This window comes from Thamnophis elegans, chromosome 2 (assembly GCF_009769535.1).
Source record: "Thamnophis elegans isolate rThaEle1 chromosome 2, rThaEle1.pri, whole genome shotgun sequence".
In the NCBI taxonomy this organism is placed as follows: Eukaryota; Metazoa; Chordata; class Lepidosauria; order Squamata; family Colubridae; genus Thamnophis; species Thamnophis elegans.
Window position 1 is genome coordinate 26,507,443 of NC_045542.1, and position 19,522 is coordinate 26,526,964.

At 38.2% G+C, this 19,522-nt stretch overlaps 1 protein-coding gene across 1 annotated transcript; it reads right to left on the reverse strand.

Moving 5' to 3' along the window:
* Positions 1-5,027: 5,027 nt before the first annotated feature.
* On the reverse strand, positions 5,028-14,524 carry ETAA1 (ETAA1 activator of ATR kinase). Its single transcript, XM_032208840.1, has 6 exons — positions 14,339-14,524; positions 13,000-13,137; positions 11,828-11,904; positions 8,712-8,830; positions 6,598-8,468; positions 5,028-5,728 (listed from the first exon to the last, which is right to left on the reverse strand). The coding sequence occupies exons 1-6, from the start codon at positions 14,484-14,486 to the stop codon at positions 5,616-5,618; spliced, it is 2,466 nt and encodes an 821-aa protein (XP_032064731.1). The 5' UTR covers positions 14,487-14,524; the 3' UTR covers positions 5,028-5,615.
* Positions 14,525-19,522: the final 4,998 nt, after the last annotated feature.

Below are 19,522 nucleotides of genomic sequence, written 5' to 3' on the forward strand. Positions count from 1 at the left end.
ATTTAGCCTCTTCTCCTCCAGCAAATCATAAAAGCTAAACTTCCAATCCCTTGCCCTTCTGACAATGAAACATGTGAACAATGACTTCTCTGGACCTCTCTCTGTGCAGTATAAGTATTCCTTGCCTTACTACTAGAATTGAGCCTGGGTTTATGGTTGTAATTGAGTCCACATGATTGCGTCACTCAATGACCACCATGCAATCTCTCCATTGTGGTTATTAAGTGGAGCAATGGGTCCTTTAGAGACTGGTAAAGGCCCTGGGAGGCCAGACACAGGCCCACATTAGAACATCTCCCCAAATCACCCCTGTTCTGCATTGGGCCAGGGCCTCCCTCCTCTGAAAGGCCCACCGTTGAACAGCTTCCCACCACTCTTGGTCCCCTACACTTAGAAATCTCCTCCTCTGCTCTATTTACTTTTCCTCAAAGCCACTTTTCCCGAAGAGTTTCATTGTGCAGTCATCCTACACGAAGCCACGGGATACCATCCTGAAAGTGAGTACCATTTTGGAAGCAAGAAGAATGAAAGAATTGCAGTAGCTTCCAATATGGCACCTGCTTCTAGGATGGCATCAGGCGGCTTCTATGTAGGAAGACCACATGGCACACTGGCTGCTTCTCCTTGGGAAAAGTGATCATTGGAAAAGGTAAGTGGAACAAGCCATGTCTGTGGGGAAGGAGGGCCAAGGATGTGGGACCCAGCAGGGCAGGAAGCAGGCCCAAGGGACCCAATGGGGCGGGATGAGAGGGAAGATAGGCAGGTAGGAGGAACGGCAATGTTCAGTCTTAAGGCGGCAGATTACAAAGCACCCAAATATTGTTCATGTGCCTTCCAGGCATACAGCAGCCATAACTTCAGGTATAGGTTGTAAGTCTCTTTGTTCCTTGCCATTGTAATTTCAAACTTGAATGAATGAATGTAAATCAAGTACTATCTGTATTCATACAAGTGCTTCCCCCCCCCCCCCCTTTGTATTCAGCTTTTGTATAAGACAGGCCATTTCTTTGATTGTATGTCAACAGCACTCTGATTTTCAAATGAGTCAAACTGTATAGAGGATAGGCTTGTGTTCTCTGATTTTTCCTTCTTTCATCCAACTCAGATTTTGAGGGTTGTATAAGCTACATGATCTTCTGAGGGTTTCTTTGTGCTTGAAATATGTACTTTGAAACATGGCTTTACTTTTTGGTGTGTATTGAATAAAGTACACATTGTAATTTATAAAAGTACCTAGCTATTTTAAATATCTCATATAAACATGATTATGAGGGAGGTCATTAAAAATAGTCTTAATACTACAGCAAGTTAGGAAGCAAGCCAGAATTATAATGATACTGCAGATGTGCGAGTTCAGACACCTATGATCTTCAGGGAGTTTTGAGACAATCTGAACAATGGTCTTCCCAGCCAACCCAATGCTTGGCCATTAGAGGACTTTTTGGAGGGGGAATGATTCTTTCAAGTCAGTGCTGGCTCCTAACCACTGCCTGGAGAAGTTCTTGTATTTTTCTTAATATTTCAATATGGTGTTTGCTCTTGCCTGCTTCCTATAACAGATAAAGAGTGACTGGCATATGGTCACCAAACTAGGTTTGTGCCTAAGGCAGGACTTGAACACATAGATACCTCTCTTTTAGCCTGGTGCTTTAACCACTATGCCAGATTGGCTCTTAGAAGACTATAATTGCTGTTTTTTCACTTCAAGAGTTTCGTCCAATTATTTACCTAGAATTCCCTGGGACAACATAGGTTGCACTGTGTTGGATACATGACTTACCATAACCACATAAAAATCTGGAGAAAGCAAAGTTTCTTGTAATACCCCATAACAAACATCTTTCAATGTGAGAAGTTTCTGCTACTTCTTGCAAATCTACCAGAAAACATATATCAGAGCATGAAAACTTCAGATAAGTGGAAATGATCTGCTCTCTGATAGAAGAATGCATCAATGATGTCCTAAGTTGTTTCTGTACACTCGGTGATCATCTTAGACAAACTCTTCCAGATTCTCCATGAAGATTATAAAATAATAATAATGTTTCAAACAGTGTAGTGTCAACATCGGTTATATAATAAACACAAGACGTTATATGGATTCAACTTTCTTTTCTCACAGTAATTGACCAACTTCCTATGGGATGCCAGCAGACCATAAATATTTCCTAACAAAAATGTGGTGCCTTGATTTTGGAGCTAATTTACAGCTTCCAATAACCATCAATACCTTTGTCGTCTATGAATTTGTCTATTCCTTTTAAAGATCCATTAAATAATGAATTATCTAACACAACTTTGTTCTGTTTTAAGAATTCAAAAAGAAGGAAAACTTCAAGGAAAGATCTGAATGAAGATCTTAGATTAGGCCAACGCTTTCTCATTAGAAGGCTAATATTACCAATGTTTAATTCAAAATATTTCATCCAATTATTTACCTAGACTCCTATGGAAAATATGGGGCACTGCATGTACACGTCCTCTCATAAGGCAGGTGATGTGAGTGGGTATATTTGGCCATGAAATCCAACATCTCAAATTTTGCCCTTAAGAATTGTGACCCCCCAAAAAATGACAGGCATTTTTCAAATTGGAAAATAGTTCTATTTTTAGACAATCAATTTAGAGATCTATTTTTTGCCAATAACTTCATGTCAGTTTGGGCACTGATATCTTAACTTTCTGTTAGGAATATAATCTAACGGTTGGGTTGGCAATATATAAATCATGTAACAATGTTGTATCTGTTTCTTTAAATCATACTGTAAAATGTGATTGGTAGCTGTTTTCCTCAATCGGTCCTAAGAGGGAGCTGTTTGTTAGATGCTGGGCTGATCTGGCTGTTAGAAAGTGCCGTGAGCTATTTTAAATTTTGCAATTGCTAGCAAACTTTGAGTACCAGACTGATTATATGATACTGGACTATGCTAGTTGGATTGTCCCTTAACTGAAAGACATTGATGACTGACTGTCTAATCCGTGTATGACTTGGACTGTTTGATGGACTCTGATACCTCTATTTCCACAAAAGTAAAAGCCTATTTAAACTGCAGTGTCTCTGTATGCTGGTGTGTGTTCTCCAACACAACTCTCGCGCTTCTCCCAACAGGGAGCTTACCTAACACTTTCTATTTAAAAAATTGGCTGGGAGACAATTGAGAATACATATTAGGTAGAAAACCAAAGCTACGAAATATGTAACTTTGATAAGTATGGTAGGGTTATGCAGGAACAAGTCTGAGCCATACTTGTCTGTTAAGCATATTTTGGGTAGCCCATAAGACTCTATTGAATGGACCCTCTGCCAATAAGCAAAAGAAATATTGATTGGCCATGTACAGAATGGATACCAGTGTCTACTCTGACTGCAAGGGCTGACACTTTATCAGTTCCCAGAATGCATCTTAAAAAATGGGTCTAAACTGGTTCAAATGAGTTAGCATTGGGGCTATTTTTGCGCTGAATACCTTCAGTATAGGGATCAAGGTACTTGGGTAACTATAATTAATTAGTTTATATAATCTTTTAGTAGTTGCCTCAGCTCTTCCAGAACTTCTTTCAAAATCATTTATCCATGACCCTGTTGGTAAAAAAAAACAATTCTTAAAGAAATTCACTTATACACAAGGTTCCCCAATGATTTGCCAATTATATTTCATGCTTTTGGAAATGTCATCACTTTCAATTTAGTTTTATTGATGTTTAAAAAATTAAGAACACGGTATTTATTTTTCACAACAGACGTCTCAGGCTTATTTGAGTGTGCCAATGGAACCATCTCATCAGCATATAAAATGATATTATTGAATTTATTATGGACCTTTGGCATATGAATGCCTGAAGCATACAGAAATCCTAGAATAGCATAGATATTTGGTTTAAAAAGCATTGCGGCTAGAATAGAACCCTAACAAACATATTTTTTGGGTCACCCTCACCTCCCTTTTTATATATAGGGACTATTATGGCAACGTCCAATTGGGATGAAATCTTTCTTATATATGGGAGAACAGCCCTGCTAACAATGGGGCTCGCCAATCACTATGTCTTGAAAAGTTCTGCAAGTATAAAGTCTTTTCCAGATACCTTATTAGATTTCAGATAATGAATTTGATTTCTGACACTAACATTGGGGGACAGAGAGTATCAGTACTTTCCTAACATGGGAGGCCCTGGTTAGGTTTAGTTTTGCATAAAAATTCTCCCAAACTGAAGCTGGAATCGGAGTATTGAATTGGAATATACCTGATACAATATTCCAGAAGAAAATTAAATTTGTTCCTTTCATTGAAAATTCCAGATCTGACTATTTTTTAGCCGTGTATGAAGCTTTTTTAGAGGCATGCTATAATGGTAGGATGTCCCTGGGGCTGGTATTATGTACAAGATATATTACTTGCTGCAACCACATAAGAATCTAGAATTACTTTCCTTGTAACATCTCCTCACAATAAACATCCTAAAGTGTGAGAAACTAGAGCAGCTTTTATAAATCAGAAGACGTGCATTGCTTCTAAGTCAATAGTGTGTGAAACTCAATCCTCAAACCTATGTCTTATGAGGCAGAAAAAGACATTTTTTTTCTTATTGAAGATGAGTAAGCCCCATAATTAGGGACTAGCTATCATCTCGCTGACCTCTGTTTCTTATGCTGAGCTACAGCAGATATGTCAAAATGGCGGCCCACGAGCTGGATGTGTCATGTGGAGGCCACCCCCACCCCAGCTCTCTGAATGGGAAAAATGTCACAGAACATCATATGACAGCAATGTGACGCAGCAACTTTGACACCTGTGAGCTACAGAATGGAATCAGAATAGAAAGGCTTGGGAAGTCACCAACACACTGATACATACTTCCAACAGAGAGCAGATCATCACTTTCATTTCTGTGAAGAGGTAAGAATACTATGGTGGCTAGGTTCTAATGACATATTAGAGAAGAGTATAATCAGAGAAATTGCTGACAGTTTAATCACAATTTACAGCATATATATAATTTACAATGATAAATAAACGATAGAAAACGTTCACATGCTTTTTACTACAGAACCAGTCCTTTGTAATGTAGTGATAAAAATAAAATTAAAATGGAACCAAGCTGTGAGTTACATTCAAGGCTCGCTATTAAATGTTTACATTATTGGTATGCACTTTAAAGCTTGGAATGTTGTTATTTATAACCTCAGAATAAACAAAATGTTCGTTACAAAATTTAAAGACTAATGTTGCAAGGGAAATGGACTAAATGACCAATGATCTATAATTAAACTGGGATATTGGAAACATTCCAAAGTAAGAATTGACACATTATGCTTCATGGGGAATAATAAATGCCAATTGCATGGTTTAATCACAAAATAATTGATATCAGTTAAATAGATCTAATATCCCAAGTCCAAATAAATAATTAATAAAAAATAAACAGTTGTAAACAAGTGTTTCCAAAAAGGAAGGAAAGAAGGAAATTCAAAAGCAATTAATACTGCCATTCTGTAGAAGAATAAAGACAGCGGTAGGTGAAGGAATTGGCAGTACTCTTCAATATAGACATATATTTTAGTGACAATGGCTCCACTGCCCAGCTGCCATTAACTGTTCTGTACTGAAAAGTACTTAGGTAGGTGCAGCATTTTTGAACAAAGTTTCCATTTTACACTTTCTTCGCTCAAGAGCTTCTTGCTTTTTTCGTGCAATTTCTTCTTGAGAACACCTCGTACTTTTATATTCTGCAAAGAAAAGGCAAATGGTCTGATGTAGCCACATTTACTCGGAACCTTATGTTTCTATTAATCAGGAGTAAGAGGAACTTTATTAATATACCAGAATAACTCTTGCCCTCTAATTCTTGCAAAAACGTCTACCAAGTAAAAGGGGAAGGGGGGGAATCACTTGTATCAAGGGCAGTTCAAAATCTTGCCCACTTCAAGAACAAACTTACAGAATCTAAGGAAGTGGAGTAAGAAGAACAATTATTAAAAATTCAACTATTAATTGTAAGCATCACTTACACTGTTTCATTTCTAAACATGGATTTTGGCAATCTTGTTAAATAATTGATATCATATTGGATTGATTTAAAAAAAAGCATGAAATGAAATTAGCTCTAGCTACATCCGAAGATCAGAATAGAAAGCATTAATGCCAGGCAGATGAATCATAAAAGAAAAATACACGATGCAGAAAACAAAGGAAGGAACTAGCTCATATAGCACAAATAAACTTGAACCCACATTGTTCTCCTATGGGATTTCTGCAGTTTGTCAAAAGTTTTATTTTACAATATAAAGCCCAAAGGATACCAAAGTGCCCTTCACTTGTAGGAAATCTCTGTATTCAAGCCCCAGTAGTGGGTGTGCCAGGAAGTCTAACTGATCAACAGAAATTCATTATTGGTTGAAAAGCATCCTTAATCTCATCTAACAATGTCTTTATTCAGATATAGTACCTTATCTATGACAGAGCAGGTTTAACTAATGCTGCAGTGCCAGTGTGCATTCTATAAAGATCCAGGGATTCCCCAGAGGATTTCATGAATGAAGAGGGTTTACCAGCTTACCAATAAGAACTGTGCTTAGAAGAATCCAGCAACACCTACCTTTCTCAGATGGTGCAAAATCAATGCTCTTAACAACTGGCTTGCCATTCATGACTTTCTTAAATGGAATATTTGGCGCATTCTTGCTTTCCCATAGCCCCTTGTTAATTCCAGAAAGACTGCCTACATTCACATTTTTATGGTCCAAAACAAGGGCTTGAATACTACTGGTCTTTTTGAACATATATTTGGATTTTTCAGAAGACAACTGATTGCCATTAGTTTTTATTTTGCCCACATCATGGCCATTCTGCCATTGTCTACTATTGTTTATCTGTACACTGGGCATAGTAGCTATGCCAATTCCAGATGCAAAGCTTCCTTCAAACACTGTAGACCTATTTGCAGAATTTTCATTCTTCCTTATTACAATGGGCAGATCCAATGAAAAGGTCTTCCTGCCTGTACAATTCTTCTCAGTCTGCTGGCAAATGGAAAGCCCTTGACTGGTCCCTGGCTGACAAAGGCTCAGTGCCAAATTGGAAGTACTCTTTGCCATTGATTTCATTTTTCCAGTTTCCTTCATATCCATTTGACTCTGTGTTTTCCTTTCTACATCATCACAAACTTGATAAAGCAAGTCATCATCATCGTCATCACAGTGGGTGCCCCAAGAGGTATTAGATTCACAAAACAATTCTAGAACTTCATCTGAAAACTTGGGATCGCCCCAATCATCAAATGAAAACATGCTTTTCTTTGCCACAGATGTCTGTTGTGGACAATCAGAGATTCCCTGGTTGGCTGCTATCTTTCGATCATGATGGTTTTTATTGGCAGAAACAACTGAGGCATTGTAGCTTGTGCCATGCACCTGGCTTTTGAATTTCCCAGTCGATAATTTAGGAAGATCGGAATCTGAAATTGAAGATCTTTTTTCGGAAATAATATTTGTAGCACTTTTAAGATGGGAAGGGCCATGAGGCACATTCCTATGTTCAGATTTCACTGAAGTACAATTATAGACCGGAGTGTTGTTTTGCCTAGTTTTAGAAAATGAATCCACCTTGTTGGTTTTTAATGAGCTATCTTCGTGAAAAGGAATAATCTTGACTTTTTCTGTCCGAAAATTTTGGTTTGACATGGTAACGCATGATACTGGTATGGTATTGGAAGAATTATAAACTCCGGCCTGGGCGATAGGCGGCTTGTTGGAATTTACAGTCCCTTTTTTTGATTCCCCCTTTTCCTCAGAAATAAGAACATCTTCTGCACTCTTCATCAATTTGGGCTCCTGAGTAATTTGCATGAGAAGTGAATCATCAGTTAACAAATCAGCATCCCAGTCATAGTTGTCATCACTGAAAGTATTGACACGATTTTTGTTAGAAAGCTCTGCACCTGAAAATGTTTGTGCAGAAGTTGTCCTAGCTTTTTGAGTTAGAAGGAATTCTGAATGCTGTTTAAGATGCATGGCACTTTGCCCTTGAGGTTCAACCGAAGGCTGCTCTGCCTCCAGCAAAGTACCCTTATCCTGCACAACAGTGATCAAGGAACTGTTTAATATACCTTGGCTCAAACGGCCACTACACTTTTGGGTAGAACAATCAAAAAGATCATTTAGTGCCCCTTCAGCATCTAGATCAATGGATTTCTGGCTACTGCTTTTGGGACTCTTAGCTGTCCCAGCATTATCCTTAAGACTTCCATGGGACAAAGTAGAGTTAACTGCAGGATGTTCACTCAGCAATTGCCAACGATCTTCTCTCTGGACCTGGATATGATGGTCAGTTGATGGTTTTGCTGCTGATGAAACATGGATAGAATTTGGCAGCAAAACGTTTTGTTCCTGGACTGCATCAATCAGATTTTTATCAAACTGCTTTGCTAACTTCATAAGTTCCTCTTCTCCATGTTTTAACTGATGATCTCTACATGAACAAGCAATGGAAAAAAATGTTACCAACATAAGGTATTTGGAAATAGCTCATTTTATAATTATTGGAAGATGGATCAATCATATCACAACAAGATTCAACTCCTGCAAAAAATTAACTTTTTAAAAATAGTTCTGCATTTTTCAACACCTTTACCACTACGTCAAACTGTTCTCTGGTTTTCCTACATAGAGGTTTTGTGATTCCAAAAATCAAACAGCAAGTTTTCCAACATACCTTGCAGTATTTATTTTTGTTCTAGATCGTGCTTTTGTTACTCCAGGAGTACAAGGAATTGCATCTTTGCCAATCCATAGCCCAAGAAGAGATCCTTCATAACAGGCAGGTTTTTCATCCTAAATAGTAAGAATAAACATTATCAGTTTGATTAAATGGACATACAGTAAGTATCTATCTAATTTAGCTCAGTGTTATGAATTCTAAAAGTATTTTCTGAATTTTTCAATAGTGATTGTCCTCAGGAGGGCAAATGACAAACATGCATGATGATATTACAACACATATGCTTCATTTTACGTATCTGTATCAGATATTAGGATACATAATCATGACATTTTTGCAAATATATCTTTGAACATATATAATTATTCTGGCATCATCATGTTCTGTTGTGGACACTGCTATTTTCAGACATTTATATCCCAATTTTCTGTCAAACCTAATCTCAAAGTAGCTAAGTGATTAGTTTTAATACAATTACATGGAATTAACTTATTATACAGGATGGACAATGTAAAAAAAATGGAGGATAGGCAGATTTCTATGTAGAGAACAAAATGTCAGCTTTTTTTTTGGGGGGGGGTGATCTTTTCCCATCTGGGATAGAAATTCTTTCCACCAAGCCTGACATTCATGGGAAATCTTGGATTAGCCTGGTTCCAACATGATGGACTGGAACTGGAACCCCTTGGAGACAAGGATCTTACAGGCCTTGTCTTGGAAAGAAAAATCATTTTGAAGGACCACTTCATGATCTTCCTCCTCCATTGGCTCTCACTTTAAACTATTTAAAGGTCTGAGGGAAGGAGAGCCCTGGGATAAGCCAGTGCCCAGGAAACTTGTGCTTTGTGTCCAAGGAGATATCTCTTCCCACTGCACCTAAACAACTGAATGAGCAATCTACTCTGGCTATAAAAATGAAGATCCAAGAAGTATCTTCTCAAAAGTCACGCATACAGACTGAACATATTTCCATCTCTTGAACCTCTCCATGATATAAGCCAATGTGTTCTTTCCATCTGGCTAGATTTCCTGGGGTACAGAGTCACCTTTCGGGGACCCAGGTGATTAAAAAAGTAACAGGATCTATCTAATTTAGATAGAGTGTGTAGGGAGAGGGAGAGAGTGTAGCAAGAGCGTTTGCCTTATCCATCGAATAGAAAATAACCCATAAATCATTATTAGGAAAAAGGAAGAGAAATCTTCCATCCTTCTCCTTCATCTCCTCCAAGCCAGCAATCCTTGATCTCAAAAGCAGTAGGGCAGGGGTTTCAAACTCAAGGCCTCCGGCCAGATGTGCTGACAGAGTGCTTAGATCTGTCTCACGGGGCTGCCCTGGAAATAGCGAATGACTGGTCCGTGGTGCTTCTGCAAGTGAAAATGGAGCTCATGAGGGCCACACGACCTCTGTTTTCACTGGCAGAGGGCTGTAGGAAGTCATCCCAGCCAAAAATGGAAATCAGCAGCCTGTTTTCACTGGCAGAGTGCTTGGGCCACCACAGGCACCACCAACATGAGTAACATCAATCTGGCCACGTCCACCCCAGCCCCAGAGGTCAAATGCAACCCTGATGCAGTCCTCAATGAATTAAATTTGACACCCCTGCAGTAGGGAATGATTTTACTACGTTTGCAGAAGCAGCACAGTCTGTTTCCCTTCCCTGAAATCAATCAGGATCAGAGCTCCTCAACTGTATTTCTTGGTGCTCATACTCAATGGGCAACTGTAAAATAGCAGACACATGCAGCCAAAGTCTCCTAATGTGTCCAGTTACAAAAAAGAACTTCTTAGGCCTTCAGAGACCATAGTGTTTCCCACAGTGATCGACGGTTAGGTAAAAGGAAGTATAAACTGGGGTGCTGCCCTCTACTCTCTTTGGAGAACATAAAAACCGCAAAAATGGTTCTATCACAACTATCCGGTTCTATGGCAGAAGCAATCCTCTAACCAGAGTTTCAATAAACCCCCTTATATTTCAACATCTCATAATTCAGTGGTTGCTGAATGCAGAATGTCAAAACAGGCAGGACTGGGGCACTGCTAAGATCCTTAACAGCATGGAAAGTCCACTGCCAATCTGGAACCGCATCAGCTAACCAGCATTCTATTTTTTAATGTTAGCACTAACTGGGAGAAGGGGAACATGGCAAAGCACATTTGCACTACTACCCTGAATTCGTATGACTTATTTTCTGTATTCATATAATGAAAATTAAATTTCAATGTATTCAAACAAATGTTTTTTTTCTAAAGACTGTCATCTTAAGGTAAAGCCAAATACCTCACATTCAGAAGGATCAGGATGTGAATGTTATCTGATAATCTTAATCAGTAGTTTAAGCATATCCTTGGATAAAGGAAGCAATTTATAATTGTGAAAAAAGGTTATTTAGACAAAGAATTTAACAAACACTGGTTAAATATCTATGGAGATTCTCAGTCATCCAGGTGACGATTTTCCCAAAGGTGCTTTTTAAAAAGGCAAGTAGAGTTTGTTTTTTTCTTGAAGATGTTTCGCTTCATCCAAGAAGCTCATTTAGTTCTGACTGAATAGTGGGGAAGGACTGCTGTCATGTGACTGTCAGTCATTATCATACTCTGAGAGTAGCTAAGACCACTTGGTGGTTTGTTTCCTCAGGGCAAACTAAATCAAAGTGCAAATGGATGTGGATTGTGGAACCTTCTTCGAACTCTGAAAGGACTGTGGTGTGAACAGGAGATAGGTGTTGTCATGTCCCTCCCCCTCAATATGTTCAATTTTAAAATAGATGGCCTCATTTATCCCTCTTTCAAATCAGTGGTCTCTCTGTCCAGAATGTGGACTTTGCTGTCTTCAAGAGAGTGACCTTTGTCTTTCAAATGCAGGTGGACTGAAAGATGGACTGAAACAAAGCATTGCACAACATAGAGAACAAATCCATTAGGATGAGATTCAGCAGTCCATCTGCACTTGAAAGAGTTTTGAAAAAACACTTTTGGGACTATTTTTTTTTCTCAAAGTAAGCTGTTTATTTTTTATTGGACACGTAGGCTGATCTAATCAGACATAAATGTATGTAAAAAAAGACCAAAATGCCAAATTTATAGAGTTGCATCTTAAGAAAATCATTACCTGAGGAGCAATTCTATTAACAATCTCTGAGATCTCGACTGTATGTCTACCAACTATCAGTTTCTTTTGACTGTTGCCTAAAAAAAAGAGAAATTGCTGAATTGGAATAAGACAACTCTTCTACCTCAAAAGCAGGCCAAGATTGGCTAATGTATAAGCACAGTTTCTCAATTAAGAAATACATTAAACTCAAGAATGACAAAAATAGGACAAAAATTAAATATTAAAAATAGCCACACTAAGGACAACAGATACAACAATCAGAACTTACAATGAAGACATCACACTTTCTATCTTTTAGGATCTACAGACAACAATAAAGCACCAAGCATTCAAGAAATATGTTACACACTAGCACAAGGTAGAATAGCCAATCTAGATGCCATGATGTGTTTATACCTGCAAAGATGAAAATAGTGCAAGTAATGGTATTCCCTGTGAAATTTTATAGAAGAAAAGTTTGAAAAAGTAGGATAGAAAAAATATTGATGTCTTTGAACTTTGGTGTTGAAGAGGACTTCTCATAAATGGTGAGCGGCCAAGGAAACAAAACAATGGATCATTGAACAAATCAAATAACATAATTTTTTTCATTTTCCTATTTTAATTGTGGGTGCTACCAATATCAGGTGGGCAGCTATAAAACTTGAATTAGCATAAAACTCCCATTTAGCATTACAAACCCCTTAGAAAAAGGACAATAAAAATCCAAAAAGAAAGCAAGGACTGTTTCTATTTGGCAAACTTAACAAGCTCAGCTCCTGGCAGGACAAACTGGTGAGAATGCTTTATAATAAGGTTCTACCACAAAGTTGACCCACTTCACATTGGAAGATGGGAGCCCAAGAATAGACTAGTAAAGTCTTTAAAAGGCTACACAAGCATATTTAATTGCAGATATTTTTTGACAACCTGCTCATAGACAATAGCATGGACATTATTAAATTATATATATAGTTATACCATTTTGGAAATGTTTAATGGAAAATGGGCTCAAGTATTTATAAATAAATAAACTATCTTCTGAGCAGTTATTTTTAATAGATACAGGTTAGTATGGTTCAGCATCATATATACAGTTAGGATGTTCTAGGGTTTGTGAAAGATAAATTAACACATTTTGAAAGATAAATTAGTTAGAAAACATTTTAAATATGAATAACCATAATTACCTAGCTTATATGTTGTAGGTGACTGAGGATCCCAAAAGATTTCTTGCTGCATGTCAATTTCATTTGTAGGAGAATTGAAAGTAGGCAACCGTGATCTGTTCACCTGAGTTCTCTTTGGTGTCTTATACAAAGATCTTTCTATGGAAAAATATAAAACTTCTACTCAAAATGGACATGAATACCCACTTTATGAGCTTTGGTAACAGGAAACTATGGAAGTTATAAGAAATTATCAAGGCAACTGGTGACCAAAATTGCTGCCAATGTTTTGAGTTCCATGCCAGATGACCAAGTTCTGATGAGAAAGGATTGCCTGGTTCCCTCCACTGTGTTACAGAGGACAGGATTGTGTGTGACATCAGCTTCCCCCAGTTGCAAATAGTGAAAGCTTGTACTACTAAGTATTTGTTCATGAAGCTGGGAAATGCATCATTAGAAGACCAGATTATGCATTCTGCCTTGTTTAAACCAGCAATTCTGATTAACCTGTGCCAAACACCCCTTTCTTGGTAGTGTGTTAAAAAGGTGGTGGGGCTGTAATTGCAGATAGTTCTAAAGAAGGATTATCTAAGCCCATTTCAGGCCTGGGCATGGCACCAAAATATTAATCTTGTTTATGGATAACATCTGGCAAAACCAAGGATAATGTGATTCTCTTGGAACTGCTTGATTTCTCAGAAATCTTTGATGCCATTTAGCACAATATCCTTTGATTGCCTTTGGAGGGTTGGGAACAGAGAGCACTGTTTTGTTATAGCATTTTTCCTCCTTACAGTGGGAGGTACATCATTGGTAGTGGGAGGTACAGTTCAAGCTATGTTCTATAAGAATTAATGTTCCTGAAGAAGAAACTGAAAAAAAACCCCTTCATTTTGTAGTTCATATAAAAATATATTGTTGGAGATCCTTGCAAACCCACAGGGTAAGAACTTTATTTTTCTTAAGTTGTAATAAATGCGTGTTTAAGTGCAATGTCTTTAACTCCCTATTTAAAAGTCCTGCAGATCCAGTAGGAAAAAGTATAAAAATTCTGGAAATAATGAGAAACATATATTATAAATTAGGAACGGATCCTCAACAGGGAAGGGGAAAGTAAGTATGGATTTAAATGTGGTACCCAATCCGCCAACCTTCCGGCTACGTCCAGATGCTTCTGATTACACTTCCCATTAGTCCCAGCTGGCCTGGGACGGTGGGAGCTGCGTTCCAAACCCGCTACCATTCCTTGGGAATAAACCACGGAACCCTGTGCAAAATTATACTTTTGCTCAGGATGACGCGCAGGCAGAGGAGCCACATTGCACAAAGGGGGGGAGGGGGGCCTCCGCAGGCTTCTCACCCTCCGTTCTGTTTTCGCTACAGGGACTCCCGCCAGGTTGGACACTCTCAACAGCAGCTCTTCGTCTATTGCTCCGCCTCGCCGGGCTCGTTACGATCAGCTTTTCCGTCCCAGTTACCGATGCCGCTGGCCGCCTTTTGTTTGCCATGGAGGAGTCCGGCCGCTGCCTCCATGCCCCACTAAACCGTTCTCAAAGCCGCCGTCTTTCTCAGTCGCTGATTGGCCGAATCGGATCCTGCGGAAGCGGGGGATTGGCCGCACTCGCTTTAATGAGAGGGGGAGAGAAAGAGGCGTGGCTTCCTAAACGCGCGCGGTTTAGTTTTAATTAAAGTTGCGGCTCTCTAGTTTTTTTCCACTTTGATTAAAGAGAGTGCTGCGAGTACAGTAATCGGGGGCTTTAAAAGACACTTGGTTGTCAAATTAACTGCAAATGGGTCTGCTTGTCAGCCGCGAGAACTTTGCACTTAAACACGCACTCAGAATATCTTCCTTATATGAGAAAAATAACAGGAAGGCAACATCCTACATACTCCGACTGAGTGTCTGCTGCTGTAAAGCGCTAATCGTGTTTAAAAACTAGTCTGCTGGATTAGAAGGGCGCACACAAACTTGCATAAACTTTTCTAAACACTACAACATTTTCCAACGAATTTATTCCACTAGATTGGACCTCCCCACCCCCTGTGTAGATGAGGATAGCTTTTAATTAATATTGAGAAATAAGGTGATTTTCTAAACGGAGAACAGCATATCCAATTTTCTCCTTGCTTAAATTATCTCTCTTAAAAATTAGAAGTACCTCCCCCCCCCCCATGCACACCCCAAACTGGCATAGTCCAATTGTCATTCCTAAAACTCACCTACAATCAAAAGTACAAAAAGGAAGTGGTTTTATGCCACAGTAATGCCAGTAAGAAATTCAGGAAAGAAGACAAATTTGTAAATGATCAAGTCCCAACAGTAGCTGTGTTGTTTCAGGATGGGGAATATTAATGCTCCAGGACATCTGAATGATATGTGAAGAAAGCACAAATGCTGCTGTAGGAGGAGCTTTTGCTGGATTGCAGATGCTGGGTTGTGATATTTGCTCTCTGAACATTATCCTGCCTGAAAAATATATGGAAGTATTCTTAAAAGTTGTCTTATTATTTTCATATAATTAAGGATACTATTTTGAAAATTCTTTGATAGATGTTAACTGTGAGAAGAGGCACTTAAGATTTACAGATTGTGCATATGTACACAGGTCGTCCTTGCTTAATGACTCCTCTGTTTAACAACCTTTCATAGTTATGATGATGCTAAAAAGTAAATTTCTGACTAATCCTTGCACTTATGACCATCATAGCATGTGGTCATATGACTGAGATTTAGGTGTTTTGCAACACCTGCGGTCATGTGATTACTATTTGCATACTTCATAGCCGGCTTTCGACAAGCAGAGTCAATGGAAAACCAGCAGTAAAATTACAATTCACATTTTGGTGATATTTAGCTTAATGGCTGTGTCCTCAGTGACAGAGTTGCCAGTTCCAATTGTGTTTGTTAGACGAAGACTGTTGGCGTATCTTTCTGTCATAAAGACTACTATATCATGGCATGTAAAACATAACTGAAATGTCTGCACAAGATAAACAATACAGGAGGAAGAGACTTGGATAACCGCAACAGCCATAGCATATTTCTTTCTAGAATAGGAGGCCATTTTGATGTGAAACCATTTTAATTTGTCCCACAAACTCTTGAAGGAGTCCCTGACACATCTCATTTTCAATTGGAAGATTTAAACTCTGATGCTACTAGAATCATTTTGCTCTCTCCTTTTGGATTCTGAGAGGGTTAGGTGTACATATTAATCTAAAGCTCTCCTTTACTTTTTCTCAGTTGCAATATGCTATTTAGCTATTAAGGATAAATATGTATGCATCTATGTAATTGGAGTTATTCCCATTCCACCTACCCCGCCCAACTCTGATGTAGAAATAACCCTGTTTTTATGAAATATATTTCTGAAGGGCTTATTAAGATTGTATTTTAAAGATAGTAGTTATAATTAGGTACCGGTAGTTGTAATGCTCCTATTGGACAGCAACAATGGGATTTCCCCCCCAATATTTTCTCAAGAAAAATAACATTTTGTGCACCTGAAATGAACTGTGATCCATGAATGCTTATTTTGTTTACCTGTCATATGTCTGCAAACCTTTCTTATGAGAGACAAATAGATTGCACTGATTGCACTGTCAACATAAAATTGTAGTAAAATGAAAATGATATTTACTATAGAAATTAATGCAATAGTATGCAAGACTGTTGAGGAATTCCTTTCATACTGGGGAGCCCCAGCTTGCTTGTAAACCCTTCTTGTTTCTGCTTTGCTGTTCATGACTCAATCTAATTGATTGAAATTGTGATTTATTTATTACATTTATATCCTGCTTTTTATACAAGATCTCAGGGATGCATATTTATTAGATTTTTATCCCACCTTTATTGCTAACTCAAGGTGGTGAACATTCACAATACTCCTTCCTCCACCTCTTTCCCCACAACAATAACCCTGTGAAGTGGGTTGGGCTGAGAGAGAGTGACTGGCCCAAGATCATATAGCTGGCTTTCATGCCAAAAGTGGGACTCACAGTTTTCTGATTTTTAGGCCAGCCTCTTAACCATATGCCAAACTGACTTTCCTGCCTCCATTTTTTCTCCTCAACAACCCTATCTAGTATGTTGGGCTGAGAAGAAATAACGTGTCCAAAGTCACTGAGATTCTATGCCCAATATCTTATTTATTTATTTATTATTTAGTTATTAAATTTATATTGCCACCTATTCGCCTATGACAACTCAAGGCGGCTTACATCATTTAAAACCACATTGAAACTAATTAAAAAATCAGATAAATTAATATAACAAAATCACCCCCACTCTCACTTTATTATGATGTATGAACCCAAATTGTAATTAGTTTCTGAATTAGTGAAAAAAATAGTTATTTTGGAAGAAAAGAAGATACATAATTTTTATTAGGTAGTTATTTGCTTTATGAGGTGAAATGGATGTGTGTAGGCTAATGCTAGAATCTGTATCTCACAAATTCTTTCATAGTATTGTCTCATATAAGTGGTTTTTTAGGATCAGAACAAATATATATGCTAACACTGTGATCAAATTGAACAAGATTTTAAAATATATGATATTTAGATATAAATTTAAGACATATTATGGTTCCCCCACCCAACATTTTAAAATTGGGGCCACAAAATGTTTGTTAAAAACTGCTGACATTTTGAATTTGTTACATAAATGTCTGATGGGGGAGGGGGGATTTTCAAGATTTCATACAGCAATGATTTTGAAGAAGATAAATTATATGACATGCTTACCTTTGTACATGTTGCTGTGTGGAAAACAGAAGGCAGAGTTGTTTTTTATATTGGGTTAGGATTTCATAGCTGATATCTGCCTAAAAATCTGCTTTCTAGGCCACAGTAAGTACATTAAAGAAAGAAACAGAGTCACTAATCCTGCCTGCGCAAGAACAAGCTATCTGCACAAATGCCATTAAGGCCAAAATCGAAAAATCCTCTGATGATGCCAAATGCAGACTTTGCAAAGAAGCTGATGAAACTGTTGATCACATACTTAGCTGCTGTAAAAAAATCGCACAGACTGATTATAAATTGCAGCACAATTCAGTAGCACAAATGATCCATTGGAATTTGTGCAAAAATTATAATATTAAAACAGCAACAAACTGGTGGGAACATCAGCCTGAAAAAGTCACCGAAAATCAGATGGTCAAGATCTTGTGGGATTTCCGTATACAAACCGACAAAATACTGGCGCATAATACACCAGACATCACACTGGTTGAGAAAAATAAGGTCACAATCATAGACATCGCAATACCAGGTGATAGCAGGGTCGCCGAGAAGGAACATGAAAAAATCGCAAGATACCAGGACTTAAAAATTGAAATTCAACGACTATGGCACAAACCAGCAGTGATAATTCCAGTGGTAATTGGCACACTGGGTGCTATACCAAAAGCACTGGAATTACATTTAAAACAGTTAAAAATTGACAAAATCACCATCAGTCAAATGCAAAAAGCCGCACTGCTTGGATCTGCATGCATATTACGAAAATACGTTACGACGTCCTAGGCCCCTGGGTGGGGCCCGACTAGTAACCAATGCCAAATCCGGCAAAACAACTGGCCGCTGTGATACAATTGTATAATAATAATAATAATAATGTCGAACAGATAACTATCTGCCACATATCCCCCCCCCATCCAGTGACATGCAGTGAGGTTTATGGCTGGTGAGGCACTGACATCATCACAATCAGATTTACAAACATTAAAATCCTACAAATTATCCAATATTTGATTGGCAGCAGTTAACGGGTTATGTTTAAAGTCTCATATCAGCATTCTTTACACATACTGTAGCACGCAAAAAAAGCACATTTAATTGAAGTTATTATGGGTCTTACCTTTACTTATAAATGAAATCCATCCGCCACTCCTTCTGAATAAAAGCATCTATAACTTGTTGGTAGAATTTTTCATTGTCTTCTTTTAGTTTTAAAAGTCTCTCTGTCTCAATGGCGATCACGGCCAGGGAAGAAAGTCATCCTTGATATCACCACGCTCTGTGGCTGTCACTTACTCTGCTGCCGCTGAGTCACAGGAAGAACGAGAGCCTTCTACTATGAGGCAGGAGAACTGCGTGCCTCACCTAGTCTGACTTTTTAGGTGTTCTATGATTGCTCAGCACACGAAACACATTCCACACATAGTTGTTGACAAAAAACACTCCATTTTATATTATATACATCAGCTAAACTATTAAAAATGACATCCAGAGAGACAGCGTATTGGTCTCATTACAGATCATGTAAAACAGTTAAGCAGAGTCATCTACGGTAAAGCAGCAGCTAGCTCAGCCTCACCTCAGCTCTCGCCTGACTACTTGAATGGTAAATGTGAAAATTCTGCAATTTTAATACCAAATAATGTAAAACTGGTGAAGTTAAATGGAAAATAACTTTATGGTACAGATCAGTAGATAAATACAAGCATTTAATTTATTTTTTCCTTTTACCTTTTTTTTCTTTTTATGATGAGAGGTGAGGCTATGCCTCACTTGCCTCACCTTACTGCACGTCACTCCC

Excerpts from the sequence above, each read along its gene's own strand:
- ETAA1 (XM_032208840.1), bottom strand. The coding sequence starts at position 14,486 with ATGGCAAACAAAAGGCGGCCAGCGGCATCGGTAACTGGGACGGAAAAG. Across the intron at positions 13,138-14,338 it reads TAGCGAAAACAGAACGGAGG|AAAGATCTTTGTATAAGACA; the intron begins GTGAGAAGCCTG and ends ATTTTTCCATAG. Across the intron at positions 8,469-8,711 it reads ACAAAAATAAATACTGCAAG|AGATCATCAGTTAAAACATG; the intron begins GTATGTTGGAAA and ends TTGTTCATGTAG.